This window comes from Colletotrichum acutatum (genome assembly GCF_030867785.1).
Source record: "Colletotrichum acutatum strain CBS 112980 chromosome Unknown BDZ83scaffold_135, whole genome shotgun sequence".
NCBI classification, from domain to species: Eukaryota; Fungi; Ascomycota; class Sordariomycetes; order Glomerellales; family Glomerellaceae; genus Colletotrichum; species Colletotrichum acutatum.
Genome location: NW_026849129.1, coordinates 67,016 through 87,713, shown reverse-complemented (window position 1 = coordinate 87,713; position 20,698 = coordinate 67,016). Strand labels below are relative to the sequence as shown.

General features: G+C 54.7%; 8 protein-coding genes across 8 annotated transcripts; 5 read left to right on the top strand and 3 right to left on the bottom strand.

The window, feature by feature from the left end:
* Nucleotides 1-1,210: 1,210 nt before the first annotated feature.
* Nucleotides 1,211-1,981, top strand: BDZ83DRAFT_637268 (uncharacterized protein). The gene has a single exon (XM_060509297.1). It carries the CDS (start codon nt 1,465-1,467, stop codon nt 1,813-1,815), a length of 351 nt encoding a protein of 116 aa, XP_060359839.1. The 5' UTR covers nt 1,211-1,464; the 3' UTR covers nt 1,816-1,981.
* A 2,426-nt stretch (nt 1,982-4,407) lies between these two features.
* On the top strand, nt 4,408-5,479 carry BDZ83DRAFT_637266 (ribosomal protein L7/L12, C-terminal/adaptor protein ClpS-like protein). Its single transcript, XM_060509296.1, has 2 exons — nt 4,408-4,847; nt 4,960-5,479. The coding sequence occupies exons 1-2, from the start codon at nt 4,620-4,622 to the stop codon at nt 5,281-5,283; spliced, it is 552 nt and encodes a 183-aa protein (XP_060359838.1). The 5' UTR covers nt 4,408-4,619; the 3' UTR covers nt 5,284-5,479.
* Nucleotides 5,480-6,762, bottom strand: BDZ83DRAFT_637263 (CTD kinase subunit gamma). Its single transcript, XM_060509295.1, has 3 exons — nt 6,442-6,762; nt 6,206-6,382; nt 5,480-6,134 (listed from the first exon to the last, which is right to left on the bottom strand). The coding sequence occupies exons 1-3, from the start codon at nt 6,595-6,597 to the stop codon at nt 5,679-5,681; spliced, it is 789 nt and encodes a 262-aa protein (XP_060359837.1). The 5' UTR covers nt 6,598-6,762; the 3' UTR covers nt 5,480-5,678.
* Nucleotides 6,763-6,982: 220 nt separating this feature from the next.
* On the top strand, nt 6,983-8,790 carry BDZ83DRAFT_637260 (pyrroline-5-carboxylate reductase). The gene is made up of 2 exons (XM_060509294.1): nt 6,983-7,279; nt 7,335-8,790. Exons 1-2 carry the CDS (start codon nt 7,222-7,224, stop codon nt 8,306-8,308), a joined length of 1,032 nt encoding a protein of 343 aa, XP_060359836.1. The 5' UTR covers nt 6,983-7,221; the 3' UTR covers nt 8,309-8,790.
* BDZ83DRAFT_656212 (pyridine nucleotide-disulfide oxidoreductase-domain-containing protein) lies at nt 8,424-11,120 on the bottom strand (the record flags this gene model as incomplete). The annotated part of the gene is made up of 5 exons (XM_060510857.1): nt 8,424-8,556; nt 9,341-9,425; nt 9,498-10,230; nt 10,289-10,860; nt 10,970-11,120. The coding sequence occupies 5 exons, from the start codon at nt 11,118-11,120 to the stop codon at nt 8,424-8,426; spliced, it is 1,674 nt and encodes a 557-aa protein (XP_060359835.1).
* An 809-nt stretch (nt 11,121-11,929) lies between these two features.
* BDZ83DRAFT_589106 (BP28CT domain-containing protein) lies at nt 11,930-17,444 on the bottom strand (the record flags this gene model as incomplete). The annotated part of the gene is made up of 3 exons (XM_060506199.1): nt 11,930-12,835; nt 12,887-17,015; nt 17,068-17,444. 3 exons carry the CDS (start codon nt 17,442-17,444, stop codon nt 11,930-11,932), a joined length of 5,412 nt encoding a protein of 1,803 aa, XP_060359834.1.
* A 743-nt stretch (nt 17,445-18,187) lies between these two features.
* On the top strand, nt 18,188-19,367 carry BDZ83DRAFT_637241 (GDSL-like Lipase/Acylhydrolase). Its single transcript, XM_060509293.1, has 4 exons — nt 18,188-18,242; nt 18,295-18,391; nt 18,456-18,580; nt 18,635-19,367. The coding sequence occupies exons 1-4, from the start codon at nt 18,237-18,239 to the stop codon at nt 19,190-19,192; spliced, it is 786 nt and encodes a 261-aa protein (XP_060359833.1). The 5' UTR covers nt 18,188-18,236; the 3' UTR covers nt 19,193-19,367.
* Nucleotides 19,368-19,742: 375 nt separating this feature from the next.
* Nucleotides 19,743-20,625, top strand: BDZ83DRAFT_656209 (uncharacterized protein; the record flags this gene model as incomplete). The annotated part of the gene is made up of 3 exons (XM_060510856.1): nt 19,743-19,809; nt 19,865-19,941; nt 20,299-20,625. 3 exons carry the CDS (start codon nt 19,743-19,745, stop codon nt 20,623-20,625), a joined length of 471 nt encoding a protein of 156 aa, XP_060359832.1.
* Between the last annotated feature and the right edge of the window lie 73 nt (nt 20,626-20,698).

The window sequence follows — 20,698 nt, the reverse complement described above, 5'->3', positions numbered from 1 at the left end:
AGGACTGGCTCGTTGTTGAGGATGGCAGCATGCACCAAAACATAGAGACGACGCATGGCACGAGTCCACACAACACCATGGTTGTTGGACTTGCCCAGAACCTCGGTCAAGATTGGTGATGAGTTGGCAGTGTATAGAACGTCCGGGTCAATCTTAACCTTGAATACTGTCTCGATGACCTCTCTGACCGCAGTCCGTTCCTCCTCAACTCGGACTCGCTCGGCGAGAAGCATGAATCCATTGATGGCAATTTGCTCTCGCGTGTCTGCCTTTCGCAGGGCCCATCGGAACAAATCACGCAGCGTTGCGAAACTGTCCTTTTGCTCGAACAGTCGACTTGTCTGGCGGAGACGAGAGAGCTCCTTGTAGACTGTGACGATTCGCTTGCAGTCTGAGGGTGCAGTGTTGATGCTTCTGTTTTGGAGGATGTACTCCAACTCGTCCTCGGGGATGTCGTCAAAGTGCAGTTCCAAGAAACGGTTACGGAACGCACGCGAAAGCACCTTACGGCCACCGTACAGACCAGGGGGGTTTTGTGTGGAGAACAACATGAAATTCTCGTGCGGCCGCACGATTTCTTGTGTCTCGGGGATTAGGAGCTCTCGGTTGTCGTCGAGCAGACGGTTCAGTGCTTCCAGGACGTCGGTGGGAGCAAGGTTCAGCTCGTCCAGGACGATCCAGTGGCCCTGTCGCATGGCTTGCACGAGGAGACCTTCTTGGAAACGAAGTCTTCCTGACGAGTCCGATACATACGTTCCCAGGTATTCTTGCAGGTCCGTGTGCTCATGATTGTTGATTCGCACAAACTTGTTGCCTGTGAAGTTGGCAAGATACTCAATCATACTCGTCTTTCCTGCTGATGTCGGACCTTGGATGAGAATGGGGAATCGCCGCGTAGATGTCGCCCGAACGAGGTTGAGAAGGTTGCGTTCGACGTAGGGCGTGATGATGTAGTCAGTTCGCTCCAGTGTCGGTTCTTCTCCCTGGGCAAGCCAGTAGTGACGGTCCTTTGCCTTGTTACGGAACCGCACATACTGCTTACCATCGTCTGGTTGTCTTGGTGGTTGTGAAAGCAGAGATTGCGGATTGGAGACTCGGCCAAACAGGTGAAGGTCGATCAACGGCATGACCATCTTTTCCGAGCTCCTGTCTAGAAGGGTAAGGAACCCCATGGAGAAACCCTCGTAGAGAGCTCGACGAATGCCGTAAAAGGGGGCAATGTAGTTGACGAATGTCAAGACTCGGGTGAGAGTGCGAAGACTGAAATGCGGCACTTCATTGGCTCCATCCACGATTCTCTTCTCCTCGGCATGTCTCTTGGTGTTCATGTACAACGCAGCAATATCATCTGCGGCGTGTTCATCCTTGATGCTGCTATTCCTCAGGTACGTCTTGACGATGGTGACCAGGTCCTTCACATCCTTGTCAGGACTGTCAACGTAGAGCTCAGTGAAACGAGACCGAATGCCGATAGGAAGATCCCGCTTGCCCACATCTGTCGCCGGGTTCATGGCACCAAAGATGCGGAAGCTGGGGTGTGCTCTGATCCTCTCGATCTCTCCCGTTTCGGACAAGAGAATCGAGGGGGTCTCAACGGGTCCTGTCAGTAGGTCCGCGATGGCTTCCAAAGTGTCAGGCGATGCCAAATTAATCTCGTCGAGGAGCACCCAGTCACCATTCCGGGCAGCCTTAATAATGTTGCCCTCCACGAATGAGAATGCGAACGCGGTTGAGCCTCCAGATAATTGGACCTCGAATTGTTCCAGGCTGTTGGAGAACTTGTCCCAACGGGGGCTGAGTTCCATGAGGCTCTGAAGCTTGGACTCGGTCTTGCGGCGCTTCGTTGGCTGACCTGCCTCGTCACGAGCTTGGCTCTGCTCCCTCTCGCGCCGGGCAAGCTCGTCGATGATCTTCTTGAACATCTTGGGCGCTTCACGCCAATACTTGGCCGCTTTCGCCCACTGCCCTTTGGCGAATGACTTTCCTAGCTGTTCAAGGTAGCGCTGGTTCTTCGTTGTCGAGATGCCGGTCGCCGAGAACAGGTCCTCAAATTCCTCCTTCAGAGGAACAGCCAGACTCCTCACGTTGACAGGCTTGAAGCCTCCGAGAAGATCTCCGGCTTCACTTTGCTGGGACAGATTGATGGCGACCAGCTTGTGACCCAGCGTATCGGCCAGCTGCTGAACGACTGTCGTCTTTCCGATACCAGTCTCACCGACGAGGAGGATCGGCTCGCCAAGATTGACAGCTACTGCGGTCTGCTCCAACAACTTCTTTGCGTGTGTTGTACTGGCAAAGGGCTTCTTGGCTAGGGCGGCCTTGTTCACGCGGTCCTTCCGCTTGCGCAGTGTTGATCGGCCAATCTTGAATAGACTATCGTTTTGCTCGAGTTCTGGGATGTAGCTTCCCAGGTGATGCTCGACTAGCTCCTTCGGCATATGCATCTCCTCCGCGATGCCGAATATGAAGTGCTGTCTGGCCTGGACGTCGGGAATACCAGCAACGAAGCAGTCGATGGCCTCCTTGAACATGTTCATTCGAATAGTGTCAGTGACAGGTTCCTCGCCGGTTTTGCAGCCTGCCTCGTGTAGTGTAGCTGCAAGGCGTCTGCACCACCGCAACAGGTCTCGCAAGCTGGTTTGACGGTCGGCCATGCCGCGGCTGGACGACAGGGGAACGTTGCCGGACATTGGCTTTGACAGGCGCTTGTACACAGCAAGAATGCCAGGCGCAAACTTGTGTAAGATGGGGTGGGATCCAACAATGATGTCCTGCAGCTCGGCCTCTGTAGGGGTCTGTACCGAGAGAAGTTGCCAGAATCGCATACCCAGGAGGCTGGGAAGCGTCTCACGGCCATGCATGCCGCGTGAACTTCTCACCGTGCCAAAGAGACGGAATCCGCTGGCAGCCTTGATACGCTCACCCCTGCTCGGAATGAGGAGCTCGCCGCGCTCGATCAGGGGGAGAAGTGTGCTGATGACTTCGTTGGGTGCTCTATCTAGGTCTTCAATGAGAACCCAGCGACCTTCTCTGACTGCGGTTGTCAGCACACCGGCCCTCCATGAAAAGGTTCCCGGTTTTGAGTCGGTTGAATAAAGTCCAATAAGCATCTTTGCGTCTGTTTGCTCATTGATGTGCAAAGTCACCATGTCGGAATGCTTTCCAAACTCCTTTGCAACTTCATGAACCAGTGAGGTCTTTCCAGAGCCGGGGAGGCCATGAAGCAGAATCGGGCTTGCTTTCTTCAGGAGGCCAGCCAGACTCTCAAGGTTTTTGGTGGTAGTAGACGTCAACACGAGGGACGAGTTCTTGTCGACCGGTCCCGACGGTCTCGGCAATATTGTCTTGCCGTAGCATGCAACATAGGGAGTAAGGGATTGCGGTGGAAAAGAGTGGGTTTCATTGCTCTGTGAAGCATCACAGAGCTCCCGGCGCAGGGTCGATACCTGCTTGATCCGCGCATCTTCATACAAACTCAGGAACTCGTAGTCTACCTCGCGCCCATCATAGTCAGCGAGGACGGCTTCCGTCGCCCCGACGTGCTCGGCGATAAGAGCTTCCAGCTTCGAGTCGGCAGCGTGGAGGAGCTGGGTGAAAATCCGGATGGCCAAATACCGGACGGCGCGGCTCTCATGTGAGAAGAGAGTTTGCATGTGTGTTGGTGAGACCAGGATGCCGTAAGTCCTTTGATCGAAACAGACAAGTCGCCATGCTGCTAACAGCAGCTTCAAAAGGTCGGAATCTTGCGTGGGAGAAAAAGTGGTGAGTTTTGGGAATCGGAGGGTGAGCGTCTGGATTGTATCCGGCGTCGTTTTCGTCAAGTCGTCTCTCATGACATGCTGGAGGAATTCGGATAAATACGGAGCAAATGGTAATATCCTTGCAATAGACGCAAGGATTACTCTGTTCTTGCCATTGACGGCTTGGTTGTCGAGGTTGAGGAGCCAACGGGCGCAGATATCAGGAAAGACATTCTCAAAGTGAATGAAAATTCGATCTGTAAGTTGGGGAATGAGAGCGGCCTCTGCAACGGCGTCGAGGAGGCGTGATGAGGTGTGATTTCTGATGACCTCTAGTATTTCGGTAGGTAGATGCTCCAGAACGATCGCGTCGTTCAGGAGAGCGCTCCTCTGCGTCGACACGTCTATGGAAGCCATGGTGGTGGCTCAATTATGAGATATGTCGACGTCGGTGATGTTCATGGATGGCCAATTTGCATGTACCTCCAACTTTTTTTTTTTTGTCTGTACTCCAAAGAGAGAGAGGACCCTTTCCCGGCGCGCGCCAGCCAAAAGGCAGCTTTTTTTCCCTTTGATGGGGCCCGCCGCGGTGTATTCGACAGGGGTCCCTGCAGTGTAGGTACTCCACGGAGCGGAAGGCGGCGGTACAAAGCCCCCGAGCCAATCAAGGTGGAGACGACTCTGCACCATTCACGCGACTGGAACCACCTCATTCGCAGGAGCTCGAAAAACTTCAAGCCAGAAGATATCCCGAGCTAAGAAACCTCCCTGTTGCTTGAGGCCGAACTCGATTCTCGACGACAATCCGCTCCCCCGCTCCGCTCAAACAACGCCAATTGGCCTCGTCTCCTCCCATCCTCATACGAAAAACCACACACAATGGCCCTCTCTTGCAGATTCGCAGCCCAGAGCTGCGCCCGTCAGCTGCGTGCCACCGGCTCGATGCGTGCCTCGACATCCCTCTTCCAGACCCGAACTCCCGCAACCGCACGAAGGTACAACTCAACTGAGGCCGCTGCCCCCACGAACCCCAAGATTGCCGCCATTGTCGACCAGATTAGCACCCTTACTCTCCTCGAGACCGCAGACCTCGTTTCAAGCTTGAAGGTTAGTTGAAGAAGAAGTAGTGACGAGCGCAGTTTATCCCCAAATGGACTCGTCATAGGCATTCAGAGGGAAGGAGATCATGGGCCAAATTCTGACTCTCTCTCAATCGCAGTCCAAGCTCAACATCCCCGATCTCCCCGTCGGTGGCTTCGCCGCCGCCCCCGCAGCAGCTCCCGCCGCTGTCGAGGAGGCCGAGGAGGCCGCACCGGCGGCCGCCGAGAAGAGCGTCTTCAACATCAAGCTCCAAGCCTTCGAGGCCGGCTCCAAGCCCAAGGTCATCAAGGAGATCAAGAACCTGTTGGGTCTGAGCTTGGTGGACAGCAAGAAGTTCGTCGAGAGCGCGCCGAAGCTGATGAAGGAGAACGTGGCCAAGGACGAGGCCGAGAAGATCATCGCCGCCATGAAGGAGCTTGGCGCCACTGTCACCATGGAGTAAAATGGCCCTAATGGCTGGTTGAGGCCTGGCTGGCTTATGTAGACTGGAGCGCGGCCCCTCTCCTTGGGGAGGAGATGTAAAACTCGGGGGGGAGCATTGTGTTGTCGGACATCTGGGTTCGGATTGGTCTAGACGGACGTGTATGAGTGTATAAACACCCATGTAACAATATTATCACAAAGACATACACCACCTTTTTCGTATTGCCATACTGAACGGTCTTCTTTTGTAATTCTTGATTATGCCTCAAGCTACCCAAAAATTTACTTGGCCAACGTTGTGACCTTAATGCTGCTATCTGTGGTATTTGCCGTATCGCGAAACCTGACCCTCGAACGCCCTGTTTTTTGTCCCTTTTCCCCGAACGCCAAGATGTGCAAGAGACCCAGAAGTCCTCAGTTCTTCTTTCCATTCGTGATGCGCGTACTAGCAGGACCGACCGGCGGCTTAGGAGGACACGAGTGCTTCATAGCCTGAGAGCACTCTGCAAACTCCTCCTCACCCAGGATGTGGTCGTCGTCGCCGAAATCGCTCGTCTCATCCCAAATCTTGTCAATCTCTGCGTTTCCGTGCGGTGGGATAGCCCATATGCTCTCGCGCAGCCGCTTGTGGCGCTCGCGGTCCTCCTCGATGCGCTGCTCAATCTGGCGCTTCTCCAAGCGCGGGACTCCGCCCCGGCCGTTAGCCGGGATCGCGTGGCTCGGAGGCGCGTCGCCCATCTCGACGTCGCCGTTGACCGGGGACGAAAGGCCCGCGTCGTGGGCGCTCGTCTCGCGCTCCTTGAGGACCTCTTCAATCTCTGTTACCGTGCGTGCCTCGAGGAAGTCCTTGTCCTGGAGGCCTCGGAGGACCTGAGATTTTGCTCTCATGTCAGTTTTTATATAGAGCTTGTGCGGGGCGTGGAATCAGAGGAGGGACTCACTCTTCGGACGACCTTGACGTTGGCGGCGCCGGATCCGTCGTCAGGAGCTACAGCATCAACGATGCGAATAATGTCGCGCTGCATCATGCGGACATAGTCCATGTGCTTGTCCTTCTGAGCCATCTCAAGGAAATGCTCAATGAAGTACATGATATTAGCGCGCGTATTCATATTATTCTAAAAATGAGTTATAATCAGCCCATTGTCTCATGATTTCTCATGTTGGTCACACTCACCCGCTCCAGCTGCTCGAGGATACAGGAGTGCAGATCCTCGTCCATATCTTTATACTTGAGGGCATACTGAGCCGCCTTTTGAGCCGAAGTGACGGACGCATTCAGATGCTGCAGGGAGCTACTGAAGCGCATCCGAACCTCAAAAGGGTCCGCCATGTTGCGCTGCAGCGGACTTTCGGTCCCGGTTCTGATCTTGATCTAAATTTGAATTGGGCGGACTGAGTCTTGGGTTAGAGTTCGGGATGATGTTGAAAAAGCGGCTGGTGATGCTGGGGCTGAGTTGAGGCTTGCTCAATGGCACCCGAATCCGAGCTGTCACTCTTTCCAACTGAAATCGCTGGGGGATTTCCCACAGGGTAGCCCTGTGCTGTTGCCTCCATTTTGTGTGTTCTATCTGTTTGGGTGTGATCAGCACTGTGCGAATTGAAGGGACAGCAAGCTAAGCAGAGTTGGGCTTAGCGCTAGAGAAAAGCCAAGTTCAGTGGACGAAAACCTGTGGACGGACGATATCGGAACAGTGGAGAGCTTCTTTTTCTGCAAAAGGAGGTGGATAATAATATTGGCCAGGGGATTCTTTAACTCAGCCTTCATCTCCTATCTTTGTCTGATAAACTCTGTTTATGCAACCCAAAGATCCTTTCTCCGAAACTGAGGTTGTTCATATTGTTCTACTTTTTTATTGTTTTTTCTTGGACTATAAATTAGAAGCACCATCCTTGGCGCGATAGACATCCATCACTTACACCGCATTCTCATTTTCTCTCATATCGCTTCTACATCATGTCTGTCATGGGGGATCACAGCTCTTCGGAGCTCACCATGACCGTTCTCGGTTGTGGTAAGTAAAGAAACGTTTGTGCAAATAATGAGATCAACATTCTGACTCTCAACAGGAACCATGGGTATCGCCATCCTCAATGGCATCTTCACTTCCCTACTAGAAATGCAGGCTCCCAAGCCTCTTCAGACCCTCCACACCCCCTCGGCGTCGGGCACATCCACCCCCTTGGGCGACGAGGTCCCCCATCGCCTACCATCCCGCTTTATCGCCTGCGTCCGCCGCTCTGACAGCGCCAAGAAGGTGAAGAAGGCCTTGTGGGAGCACTCCTCCATCCTCAAGGTCGTCCAAAACGACAACGTCAACTCCGTCTCCCAGTCCGACGTCGTCATCCTCGCCTGCAAGCCCTACATGGTCAAGGACGTCCTCAGCGAACCCGGCATGACCCGTGCCCTGCACGGCAAGCTCCTCATCAGCATCTGCGCTGGTCTCACCGAGGAGCACCTCGAGGAGATCCTCCACGGCGCCGTCCCGACAAAGGACCCCGAGGAGGACGGCCGCTGCCGCATTATCCGCGCCCTCCCCAACACTGCCTCCCTCATCCGCGAGAGCATGACCGTCATCGGTGCGCCGACGTACCCCCTCCCGCGCGAGGCCGCCAACCTCGTCACCTGGATCTTCAAGCGCATCGGCGACGTCGTCTACCTGCCCGCCGAGAACATGGACGTCAGCACCGCCCTCTGCGGTTCAGGCCCGGCGTTTTTCTCTTTGGTTCTCGAGGCCGCCATCGACGGCGCCGTCGCCATGGGTCTCCCGCGCGCCGAGGCCACGAGGATGGCGGCGCAGACTATGAAGGGCGCCGCTGGCCTGGTCCAGAACGGCGATCACCCTGCCCTCCTTCGCGACAAGGTCACTACGCCTGGTGGATGCACTATCGGTGGTTTGCTGGTGCTCGAGGAGGGTCGTGTGAGGGGTACCGTCTCGCGTGCCGTGCGTGAGGCTACTGTTGTTGCCGGCCAGCAGGGCCAGGGCATCCAGGGGGTGAACGGCACCCGTTTCGTTTCGCAGTCGGGATACCCTCAGTTCTGAGACGGTTGGAAAAGTTTATAGATTTCTGCGCAAGAGTACATAATGTACAATTCTCATGAATAATGAATAAATACATGTTATCTAGCTTGGTTTATCTGGCCAACATTGTGTCTACTTACTTTTCCCGCACAACTATCAGATTGACTACTTCCATTCTAGAGGGTATAATGTAAACAGGGGAGTGAACATCAAAGTCATAATAAAAGTGAATCAGTCTCAAGCATTCATTGTCTTGATGGGAGTAAGATCTAAACATTGTTAATGGTAGTAAACATGGATCATTGTCTTCTATCTCGGCGTCTTGAATATCAAATCAGAAAGAGTATTACTATGTTTCAGACACAAAAAGATAGTCATGAATGAATAACAGACACTACAAACATACGTGACATTCAACTTAGTTAGGTACAGTAAAAGTGCAAAAGCTCGGCCTCCCTCACGGGAGACCTACGAAAACCCCTGCCGACTCTGTACGTCCTATTCCTCAGGTGTAACGCGGCAGGAATTTTTCACGAGACTCGAACTCGCGACCTGTGCAAGCGGGGCAATTCACATAGGACTTTCCCCGCTACGTCACAGGCCTTGGTGATAATATCGAACAAATTTGTTGATCATGGAGGTATGGAGGCGCCGCGGCGGGCGGTGAGTGGGTTCAGATGAGGCTGGTGATGTTGGGATCGATGGGATGGAAAGGTGTGATGTGGAGTGGCTGCAGTGTATATAGTTCAACATGACACTGATAAAGAAGCACGTCTTATTATATTCTACATTCAGGTTAGACACCCAGGTTGCCTCGTCTGATCTATCACCCCTATGGTAGTCACCTTCCTCTATCTAATGTTTATCGCTAATAAACACTTAAGCAATTTCCCTAGGCCTGTCCTGGCCAATATCTACAGCATCTTACAGTCGCCGTTCACTTTTAACAACCCCATGATGATCCCTTCCAGACTTAGTTTCCCTCCTCTTCTGAGGCACAAATTCATATCCCACAACGCTCAAAATCGAGAAATGTCCCTTCCAAAAACCCACGTGACGAACCAATACACAGGAACCAAAATCTTGTTCCGAATACTCATCGACTTGGTCAAGTAAGCACAACGCCACAGAATCCAAGCTGTACACACACACACACACTCCGTTAGCTCATCCAGATTCCACTACGTGCAGAGAGTGGAGTAAAATATACCTGCTCTTCCCTTCAATTCATCCGCAGAACTCTGATGAATAGCACGCCAGCTACCCAAATACGCCATGGCCCCGAGATTCCGGAACTTGAAGGGCTTGCCCTCCTCTAGCCCAGCCGCAGCCTGCTTGTTGAGCGCCTTGGCGAGATACTTTGCCTGCTGACTTGCAACCTGCGCCGTAGCAGGCAACGTCTGGCCCTCGAGGACAGAGCAGTCTCCCATGGAGTACACGTCCGGCAGCACGGCGCCCTCGTTCTTCGGATCGTCGAGGCGAACCCTCAGATGCGCGTCCGTGACGATGCCGCCGCTCCGCTCCGCCTTGAGAATCTTGACCATCTCAGCACCGCCAGCACTCTGGTCCTCAGTAGGAGAAACACCATTCGGGTTCCGCAACTCCTTCTTCATCAGCGTCTGCACGAGTGGGTTTTGCATCAGCCCCGTGCTCCACACCACGATGCCCGCGCCGACCTCCTCCTCGCCGTGCTCCTGGATCTTGAGCCGCAACGCGCCGCGCGGGTCCGTCTCGTCCGGGCGAATGCGCTGCAGGTGGTGGTTTGTTTTGACTTTGATGCCCTGGCGGCGGAAGAGGTCCTCGGCGTAGGAGGCCAGCTGCTGGTCAAACATGGGCAGGACCTTGGGGGCGATGTCGTAGATTGTGATGCCGACGAATTCCATGAGGTGAGGGTAGAGCTTGGAGAGGTCGTCGTGGATCAGGTCGTGGAGCTCGGCGGCGAACTGGGCGGAAGGTTAGTAGCGGAATATTTGGGGGAAATGGAGGTTGGGTGTAGCTCACCTCAATACCCGTCGGTCCTCCGCCGACGACGGCAAAGTGAAGCAATTTTTTCCTCTGCTCATCCGTCGTCGTCGGCCAATCCGCCTTTTCAAAACACTGCAGCACCCTCAACCGAATACTCCTCGCGTCCCCAATATCCCTCAAGAAATTAGCATACTCCTTCACGCCCTCGATCCCAAACGTCTGGGAATACGACCCCACCGCCACAACAAGCTTGTCATACGCTACATCAACCACCTCCCCCTTGGCCTGCGCATGCGCATCCCGCGCCGGCAACGTCTTGGACGTGGCATCCTCAGAGGTGACCTTTTCGATGCGGATGACCTTTCGCGAAAAATCCACGTCATCGGCCCAGGCCTGGTGGAAGGCGTCGAGCTCCAGGCGGCGGACGGGCTCGAGGACGGAGCGGAACTCGAGGGTGCCGACAGAGGTGGAGGCCAGCAGGGGGGTGAAGACGAAGTAGGATCGCGGGGAGATGAGGATGCGCTCGTATTTTTTGGGGTCGAGTTCGCGGGCGAAGGCGTAGCCTGCCCAGCCTGAGCCTAGGACGACGACTCTCTCACGTTTTGGTTCTGCGGTTGTGTGTTAGTGGGTTCTTTCGTTGCCAGGCCCGTGATAATTGCACGAAGGGTATGATTGTACAAAGAGTCGAGGGCAAAAGTCAATGAGATGGATGTGTACCTGTAGGCGAGCTCGAACTCGTGCTGTTGCGATGGTTGACGAGACTTGTGTTAGTCAGAGCCTCAACCTGCAACGCCGTTCCGGCCGGCCCCCGGCGTCCGGGCCGGGCCAGGCTTCTCCAATATTGCTGTGCAACTTTCGATGAGGCCATGATGAGGTTACAATCAGACCACCTAAAAACCAGCGGGCAAAAAGAAAACGGGGGTCTGGTAGTTGGCTATATAAAACACCCGCAAAGGCCCTTCCACTCACAACGGCGCTGCCCACCCCTTTCTCTGACCCTCTACCTAGTTCTCCGAACCCGGTTTCTACGGCCGTTCTACGGCGGTGGGTTAAATCCGATGGCCCAACGTAGGCGTTTGGGGCGCCCTGGGCGGCGTTGACTGTTGGGAAAGGTGGGCACGATAATGGCTCGGGATGGGGTCGAAGGGCGCTCGGTGTATCGGAGACTTGCCAAAGAGCGCGTGCTAATACGGGACAGGACGGGGATCGGGTGGCCCTGACATCAGAAAAAAAAAAGTCTTGGGACCAGTGAGTCAATGCGCTTATTTCGTGCCTTAGACAAGCGTATGGTTGATCCAGGGAATGGAAGTCAAGGGGAAGATGGTTCTTTTTGGACAGTAGAATTAAGGTTGATTCTTGTCTAACTCAATTACATCTTTCCTCACGTCACAATGCTGAGAGGCACCTTGGTAGCATCTAGGTACTAACACGGCGCCGACGGAACGAGTGACGTCCTCCATCTCCACTTTTGCCCGTCCGGCGGCCCCGGCGTGGCGTTCCCGCTTTTCTTTTCTTTGATTGTCCAAATGACGTCCCTAAAATTTCACTTGTTTGTTTTCGCATGCATCGAATAGGGTACATGGACGGGGTGGGATTGTCCACACAAATCTCCGTCCGTAGAAATATCCCACACGGCTCCGGATCGCTCTCCCTCTCCATTTTTGTTCCAAACTTTCTCTACTGCAACATAGAGTCCAAGCTTTCGCCAAGAACTCCCTCGATCTTGACGATCCATTGGTGCGTCTCCCGCTCGACGGTCTCGTCATCGTCGTCCTGGAGTTCGCTGATGTAGGGGAGCATCTCGGGCAGCGCGGACAGCCACTCCTCGCCGAGCTTCTCGGCAAGCTGCTGCTGGCACCTGACGGCCGCCAGACGGACGGGCGCGTGCTCGGAGCGGAGGTGGCGCAGGATGGTCGTGTTGAGCTCCTTCTGGTGCTCCTGCGAGTCCGCCGCGGAGGCCAGCTCGACCACGGCGGGGATGAGCTCGCCAGTCAAATCGAAGGACGAAGAGGCGTGGAGGAACTGCGCGGTCAAGACAGGAGCGACCTTGCCAAAGTGGGCAGGGGCCTGCCAGAAATCGTCCTGGTCGTGCTCGAAGCACCTCGCCAGCGTAGACAGCACGCGCCGCCAGAGCTCCTTTTGCTCGGGCAGCTTCAAGTCGGTGCCGTTAATGATCTCGACGGCATCGTCCACAATGTAGGTAGCGTAGTTGGTGACGATGGACTTGAGACCCTCGAAGAAGACCTGGAGGAACCCGTAGACACTGAAGCGACGCAGAGTACGTCCTGTGACGTCTTGCTTGGGCAGCTGCGTGGACCACTCGACAATCTGGGTGAAGATGGGCCTGAAGGCCGCGTCGTTGAGCTTGTAAATCATCTTGAGAGTGACGTCGTTGATGGATGCCTCGATCTTGGCCACATGCTGAGCTGTCGCGTTTGTGAGTCTGCCCTTAATATGTTCCCGTCTGCGAAGGTCCAAGGAGTTGAGCAGGATTGTGGACAAGGTAGTGACGTTCTTGGTGACAACCGACTTGGGCTGGCTATCGACCACAACGCCAAAGATGTCGACCCATTCCTCGGTGGCCTGCTTCCTTGTTAGTAGGGATTTGCAAGCCTCTCTGGGTAGGCAACTTACGTCGAAACCAGCCTCGGCAGCCGGGATCCAGTTCTTCTGCAGGCTGGCCAACATCGTCTTGGCCTCGACCTTTCTGGCAAGGAATCTGACACAGTTGATGCGCTCATCGTCGGCTTCGTCATCCAAGTTAGCCTCGGCTGACTTGTTGGAAGCAAGCAAGATGTTGTCCAGGTGCTTCTCCGAAATCATGTAAGGCAGGTGCTGCGCCAGAGCAGTGATGAATGCAAATGCTGCATTGTGCAATTCGTTGGCGGCTTCGTCATTCTCTACGCTCTGCTCGATGTAGAGAATTGCCTGAGAAATAGCAATGTTCACAATAGGCAGAATACCGTCTTGAAGCACATCAACAAGAGAGGCAAGGCAGAGCAATGCCATGACACGGAGGCTAACATCGGGCTGACCGAGGCAGTGGGGTCCAGCAATGGTTGCGGCGGCACCCGCGACGGCCTCGATATCCTTCTTGCCATACTTCTCCGCAATCTTGTCGATACACGAAACGGCAGTGTGCTTGTACTTGAGGTCGTCCGTGTCCCGGATTGCGGCGGTGAGCTGCGGCAGGAAAGCAAGAAGTGCCGTTCTGGAGGCAACGTCCGCGACGCCCTCCTGGTCCACGCGGACCTCGAGGGCACGGAGGACCTTGCGACGAAGGTCGATTTCGGTGCGGTCCAGGAGGTTCTCGACCGACTTGATGAACTCGCCAATGGAAAGGAGGTTGAGGAGGTTGGCCAAGGCGTTGCCGCAGCACTCGTGCAGAGCCTTCTGCTGCTTGACGGTCTCCGCAAGGGCCAGGACGTCTCTGAGAAGGATGGCATACAAGTCCCGAATCTTTGAAGAATCCATGTCGTCCCTCTCGGTGAGAATGGTAATCTCCTTTCGCAATTTTCTGCTGGAGAGGAGAGCGGGGAATACGGTCAACTGCTGGATTGCAATAGTCTCGGGCTTCTTCTCTGACAAGTCCTCGCCAACTCCCAAAAGGGTAGCCGAAAGGCCTGGCTTGGGCTTGAAAATGTCACTGATCAAGTCCAGAAGCTTAGCCAAGGTCTGAAGCTGCACCTCAGCACTGTAGACGCCAAGGAGTTCAGAGGCAAATGCCATTAGACTGTCGTTAGGGCCGTATCTATCGACAAGCATAGCCAACAGGGCGTATAGGAACTCATCGGGTCCGAGAGTGTTGATGAGAGCGACAAACAAGCCCTGCTTGCGGTGTGCGGGAATGTGCTCATAGGCAGTGACGAAGCTCTGGAGCAACTCTGTGGCACCCGCAATGGGGTTTCTCTTGCCCTTCTTGAGCGACGCCATCAGGGGCGGCACAACCTCCTTGATGGTCTGGTTGACAACATGAGCTGAGTGATCATCGTTCTGGCGGAGTACAGAGGCACCCATGAAAGTGAAGATGGGCATCACGCTATGAAGCACAAGATCAGGCGCGGCAGTAGCAAGGCTGGCAATCAGGAGAAGGGCCGAGTTTTGCACGATAGGGCTGGAAGACTTCTGGATGCAGTTGACAAGCAAATCTCCATGGCCTCCTGAGCCGTCGATCTTCAGGTTCTTGTTATCTCTGTAGGCAGGGACCATAGCAATCAGACTTGTGAGCACCAGGTTTTGCAGGTATCCAAGCTCCGATCCGATGACAGTACGGAAGTGCTGAAGCTCGGAGAGGGTACCAAAGAGGCTGTCCAGCAACTCGGGGTGGGTGGCAGGCTGCGAACCGTCAACGAGCTGGAGAACGAAGGTGACGGATCTCAGGGTTGCGCTGAGCTCGGCACTGGCCTGAGCGCTGACAACACCTCGGTTGGCCTCGGAGGAGCTGGTCCTGCGTCGCTTGTTGGCAGGGGGCTCGGTGATGAGCTTCGTGCCGGTCTGGATAGACTCGAGGAAGTAAGCCAAGATCTCTGTGGTGAGCTCAACGTTTCTCAGAAAGTCAGCCGCCTCGTCAGCGATAATGTCCTCTTCGTCCTGGGATGCCTGTCGTGCCTGAGAGAGCTCAAGCATCGTCTGGGCAACATCAAACTTGGTATCGGCCTTCATTGAGCCCCACATAGAACGAATGCGCGCCGAGATGGATCTGACCAGCTCGGGACGTTTGGCGGAGGCGGGATCCTTCATGATAGAGAGGAGGCACTCGAGGCCTTCGCTGTCGTTGGGTATGACAATCTCGGCAAAGGTCGTGTGCAGCAATGACTGGTCGACTTCCTCAGCTTCGGCGAGACGGTCCGCTTCCTCAGCGGACAGTGACGCCCACCATCGGAAAGCCGGTAGCAGGACCTTTGTTCTAGAAGTGGATGATACTCCCCTGATGCGGTTGAGGATCGAGAGCAGGTTGGACTTGACCCTAATGAGTGGCGTTGCGACGACGTGGCTGGCAAGGAACGAGAGAATCGAAGCCCTGCCAGAAGAGCTTAGTGCCTTCTTGCCTTCGCTGCTCTCACCCTTGGCGCTGCTGTCGAGTGTCGAGTGGAGGACGGCACGAATGTGATCCTCATGCATGATGCATTCCTCCAGAGCCGAAAGAATGACGCCGTGAAGGAGGCGAGAAATGGTATCGGCATCCAGCCACTGCACTTTGTCGCTGTCGTCGTAAAGCTTCTTACCACCCCAAACAGAAGCCTTCGCGACCTTGGACTGGTGAGGGAAGAAGTGGCCTATTTGGATGAGGAGCTCAGCCGCAGCACGGCGAACCTTCTTTGAGGAGTCCACGAGAGCAACAAGGCAGTAGGGGATAAGGGCCTGGAAGTCAAGATCGTTGCCGTCGCCGTCGCTCAGACGTCTCCTGACAGTGTCGACAGCAGCGGCGCGAGCCAGAGTCGGGTATGGGCCGGACCAGATGCGGACGAAGAAGGTAATGTAGGTGTGATCGCTGACTGCAGTTCGTCGGCTCAAAGACGGCAGCTGGTCGAAATCGGCCAGAAGTGTCGGGTCTTCGGACTGCTGAGACACGACCCGGAGGAAGAGTCTACTGAACTCGTCGTAGACGTCCCCAGTGCTGGTTGAGAGGCACGATGGGAGTGCGCGAGTCTGGCCAGAGAGCTCTTGAATAGTCTCTCTCAGGTTCTCCTTTGTCGGCACAACGGGCTGGGATCCATCCATCTCGGTATCCTCGAGGGTTCCGGGCAGTGCCTTTCTCTGGCGAATAGAGACATCAAGCTTCATCTCCAGCTCCTCCACATCGAAATCGACCTCCTCGAGCACCGTCCGGATGATCTCGCTAGTTTCTCCGGAAAAGCGCGAAAGATCAATTAGTGTCGAACCGAGCTCCTTGCGAATTTCGCCGTCCTTGTCGACCTCGTCGTCCAGCCTGTGGGCCGCGAGAACCAGAGACTTGAAGATGACAGCAATCTGCTTCCCCTTCAGGATCTTGCTCATCAGGATTACGCGAATGATTGGCAGTCCCCGGGCATCGCCCTTCTTGCAGAGTCTTTCGATAAAGGCGATGCACAGGCCGTTGGTGAGCTTGTCCACCCTCCTTTCCTGACCAAGCTCAACGAGAATCTCTCCAAGGTCCTGCACCTTCAACAAGGCCTTGGTAACCTTTCCAGAAAGCTGTTTCGCGGATCGGTACTGAGCCAGGATGCACAAGCACACCAGGCCGGGGCGCACAGTCTCGCTGGTCCAACCGTGGACAATCTGCTCCATGAAAGCCGACAGAGTCGCGTCGTCGAAGCTTCCCTTGGCCGCAACAATAGTGACGGCCATGTACGAAGCGATCTGCATATTGGGGACCTTCTTCATGGTCATTGCCTCGGCGAGGGTGGGGCCGACGCGATGAAGGAACGCTTCGTTGTTGTCCTGCTGAACAGCCTGGCGACCTGAGCGCATGTTCTCAAGAAGACCGTTCACGGCTTCCGTCATGATTCCGCCCCAGAATGAGATCAGGGTCGGGTATTGCTGCTGGTTCCTGCAGGCCTCGAGGGTGTATTCGGAGAGGGTGCTGAGGAAATCGGCCTTGTGGATCGCTTCGTGGACCAGGACAGATCGTGGAGGTGAAGTGAGCGACTTGATGTAAGGGTTCAAGAATCGGTACTCGTTGGGGATCTTGGACGGCAGGATCGAGAGCAAGGTAACGAAGGCGGGGATCGAGTGGTACGGGAGGAAGGTCGTGATGAGAGACTTCGTGTTGTTCTCGTGGATTCTGTGACAACGTCAGCGTGGGGGTTTCGGCGAGAGTAGAGGCTCCAACATACCTGAATCTTCGCACAAGCCATTCGAGGGCACGAAGCGAAGGCATAAGCCTCAGTCTGCTTCCGACGAGGCGCAGGAAGGACTTGACCTTTTTGTCTAACTCGACATTCTCAGCAGCAGTCATCTGGGTGCGGTCCTCGCTCATGCTCTGCTCGCTAAAGAGCGTCAGGCCATACGGCTTGAAACGGCCGTCGAGCTCACACAGCTCCTCGAAGCCTTCCAAACATATCGTGTAGAGCGCCTGGTAGCTCTGTGTCGCGGCGACTCTCGGCTCGAAGAGGAGGGACTTTGAGTGGGCGGCTTTTTGCGCCCTGACATCCAAAGATGCTTTTGAATTGGCGGCGATCTGCGCCAATTGCGCAGCAAGAGAGGACGCCATTGTCTAGAAAATTTGCGGCATTCCGCAGTGATCAAATACTCAATGGCGGGGGAGAGCAACGAGACTGGGGTTGTTTTCTCTTACAACATTTTCCTGGAGTTCTGGATTTTTTTTCTGACGGGGATTAGTTCCGCCGACTTTTTTTTGCTGATAAGTCATTGAGCGAATCGCTGGCTGTTCTGATAAGGAAGTGGGTCCAATTGATGGATAAGCCCCGCCAGTCCACCTCAATACCTTTGTGAAGGCTATCAGCTTGGGACGTGATCCCATACTTCTGATGCGCCTCGTTATTGAAAAGTGTTATGACCAGGTACCCAGAAAGATAATGATTTGAACCATGGTTTGAATGCTAATAGATGCCTTGACTATCTAATCTTTAATTCTTGGTGGGTGTCAGCAATTGGCCATGGAACATTGGCTGCCTAGGAGCAGTCTGTCGCTGCCATTGCTGTTAGTCTAAAGAGTGGAACCCAACTCCTCCTGCGAAACTCGGTGTTAGTGGTACGGTCTTCTCGTGCAATTGATAGGCCGACAACCGCAGACTGCAGGTACTCTCACATAGCCTAACCAGTGAGGATATCGTGCTTTCGGCTAGACGGGATGTTCTGCCGTATTAGTGGCTCCGAGGTGGTGTTTGCGAGATTGAGGAGAAGGGCTGCCTTGGGCTCCCTGCAGCGAAGTCACGGAGACACATATAAGCCGGGCAAGCCACTCAACACCATAGACTTAGTACCTTAGGTTGCATATTCCTCATAGCATAGCGACATAGAGTGGCCTAATAGATACCCCAACATGGCTGTAAGTGATATCATTGATACAGGTGCTACACATTACTTACCACGATTTCAAGAAACCATACCCTCAAGTTGTGCTCTTTGGAGATTCTCTGTTCCAAGGGTCTGTAGTGACCTTTGAAGGCTTTTGCTTCCAGGCTGAGCTTCAATGTCGTGAGTTTACCAGTACCAGGTTTTGGGAGTTGAGACTCAAACACTTACACACGCCGCTTCAAAGATGTGAATCGCCGTTATGACGTTGTCAACCGTGGGTTTTCTGGTTGGAACTCGGCGAATGCTCTGAGATATCTCCCCGAGATGTTTCCCGCTCCTTCACCTTCAGGGCCACGGCTGAAGTACTTGGTCAGTACAAACCTCGTGCCGATTGGCATTCAATGTCAACCTGACTCTCCCTAGTTGGTCCTTCTGGGCGCAAATGATGCAGTTCAGCCAATGCATACGACAACCCAAAATGTGCCCCTAGAAGAATACAAGCAGAACCTCATCAAGATCGTCACGCACCCCAACATCACAGCACACAACCCCAAGATCCTCCTCGTCACGCCGCCGCCCATCGACGAGATCCGCATCACCAAGCTGGACCTGGCCTGGGGCCACCCAAAGCCGACTCGGACCGCCAAGATCAGCGCAGATTACACCCAGGCGGCCCGCGACGTCGCCGCCGAGGTCCCCGGCGTGGTCTCGATCGACCTGTGGCAGGCTCTTATGGACCATGCCGTCGCCAAGACGCCTGGCTTCAAGGCCGGAGGGCCCTTGCTTGGTACCCCGGAGCTCGGCGAGCAGGGCGGGCTCGCGGACCTCCTGCCGGACGGCCTCCACTTGAGCGGCGAGGCGTATAGGGTGTTTTATCAGACGGTGCTGCCTCACATTGGGCAAGAGTACGTCGGTCTGCCCGACGACGATCGTACGGACTATGTATTTCCAGATTGGCGGGATCTCAACCCTCCGGCGTAGGTGAGTTTGACATGGGCGATGGAGAAGCTAATAGAGCGGTCCATGCGATGCTGCATATATTCTGCAGGAGGCGCTGCAGTGGCATTTCAAATCAAGTGAATTCTTTGTAAGAAACTGCCCAAGTACTCAAGACGAATGCTTCTTCCGAAATAGCAAAGCATGTGATGACGGTGGCGTACAATGTACTTTGTCTCTGCTTATCCTACTCGTAGCCTGACCTATCTCTTCGCGTTCGCTTCGTGCCGAGCCACAGGGAGACATGCCGTCGTCTGAGACACCACCGAGAATCGCCAAGGACAGGAGAAATCAAAGCCGCTGCTGGTCTCGGGAGTAATCCGCAACGCAGACTCGATAGCTGCGGACTGTTTGGCGACGGATATAGCATCGGAGGATTAATGACAGATGGTCGACCGCATATACAACTTACCCTGTCTTCTACGACTACGTATTCTATTACTCCAAATAGGAAGGGCAAGATGGGAAAGTTTCTAATCTTGACTCCAGTTACGTGATCACTTGATGATCTACAGCTCTACCTCCCACGGATGTAATGCCCGCATCTAAGGAATCGTTGACCTCGGTGAGGTTTCCTTGCATAGGAGGAGAACAAAGACAAGGTAGGGGCAGGGTAAGCAAAGGTGAAGTGCGGAGGAGGTGACACCATCCTAGTAGCTAAGCAGTCCAAGGCAGGTTTTGGACGTTTCTGCACTGGCATCTCGGGTGCTTTAGAGTTTGAAGATGTGCAGGAGGTGAGGAAACAGCGGAAGTCACTTTGTCACTGCCAACTGAGGTACCTTAAGGTATCCGTAGGTAAATTGGAAATGGCGGGAGGAATGAGGTGACGCTGAAAGTCTTCAGCACGTCCCTGGCATGGGGGATTTGGGGGTGAGGTGGTGAGCTCGCCGGGCCCCAATCAGAACCTCCTACGGCGTCACACCCCGTTACCCCGTTGCGAGTTCCAGTGGGTGAATGGGCGGGAGGGCGACGACTTGACTTTGCAGGCACCGAGGTGAGGCGCGCTGCACCGAATTGCACTTCCCACAGGGCCACAGGCAGACGGCCACACAGTTACGTACTGGAGGTAGGTACCTTGGTCGCTGGTGTAGGTAAACGGCAGACAGCCCACTCATGTATCTCTCAAGTACACCACCAGATTGTCCGAGGCTGGGTCCAGCGTTCCCAGTCGTGCCAGTCCACAAATCATCAGCCGGACCCTCCTCTTTCAGTGCTCTCATCCACCGACGTACCCACCTGAACTCTGCAGCTTCCTGGCAACGATAAGTTGGGAGAACCTGTACGATACTCTCTCACCCATGCGCCAAACCCCCGGGACCACACCTCTTTCGTTGGCTGGTCCACTCCCGTTGCTGCCCGTTCACTTCACCTCCATACATGCCCGTCCGTCTCTGCTCGTGTCCTGCCCGCTTCACTAATTCAACGTGCCGCTCCAAATTAACCAGCCGGGCTTCGTTTGTCTAACCCCCCGTCCTGTCGAACACCCTTCTT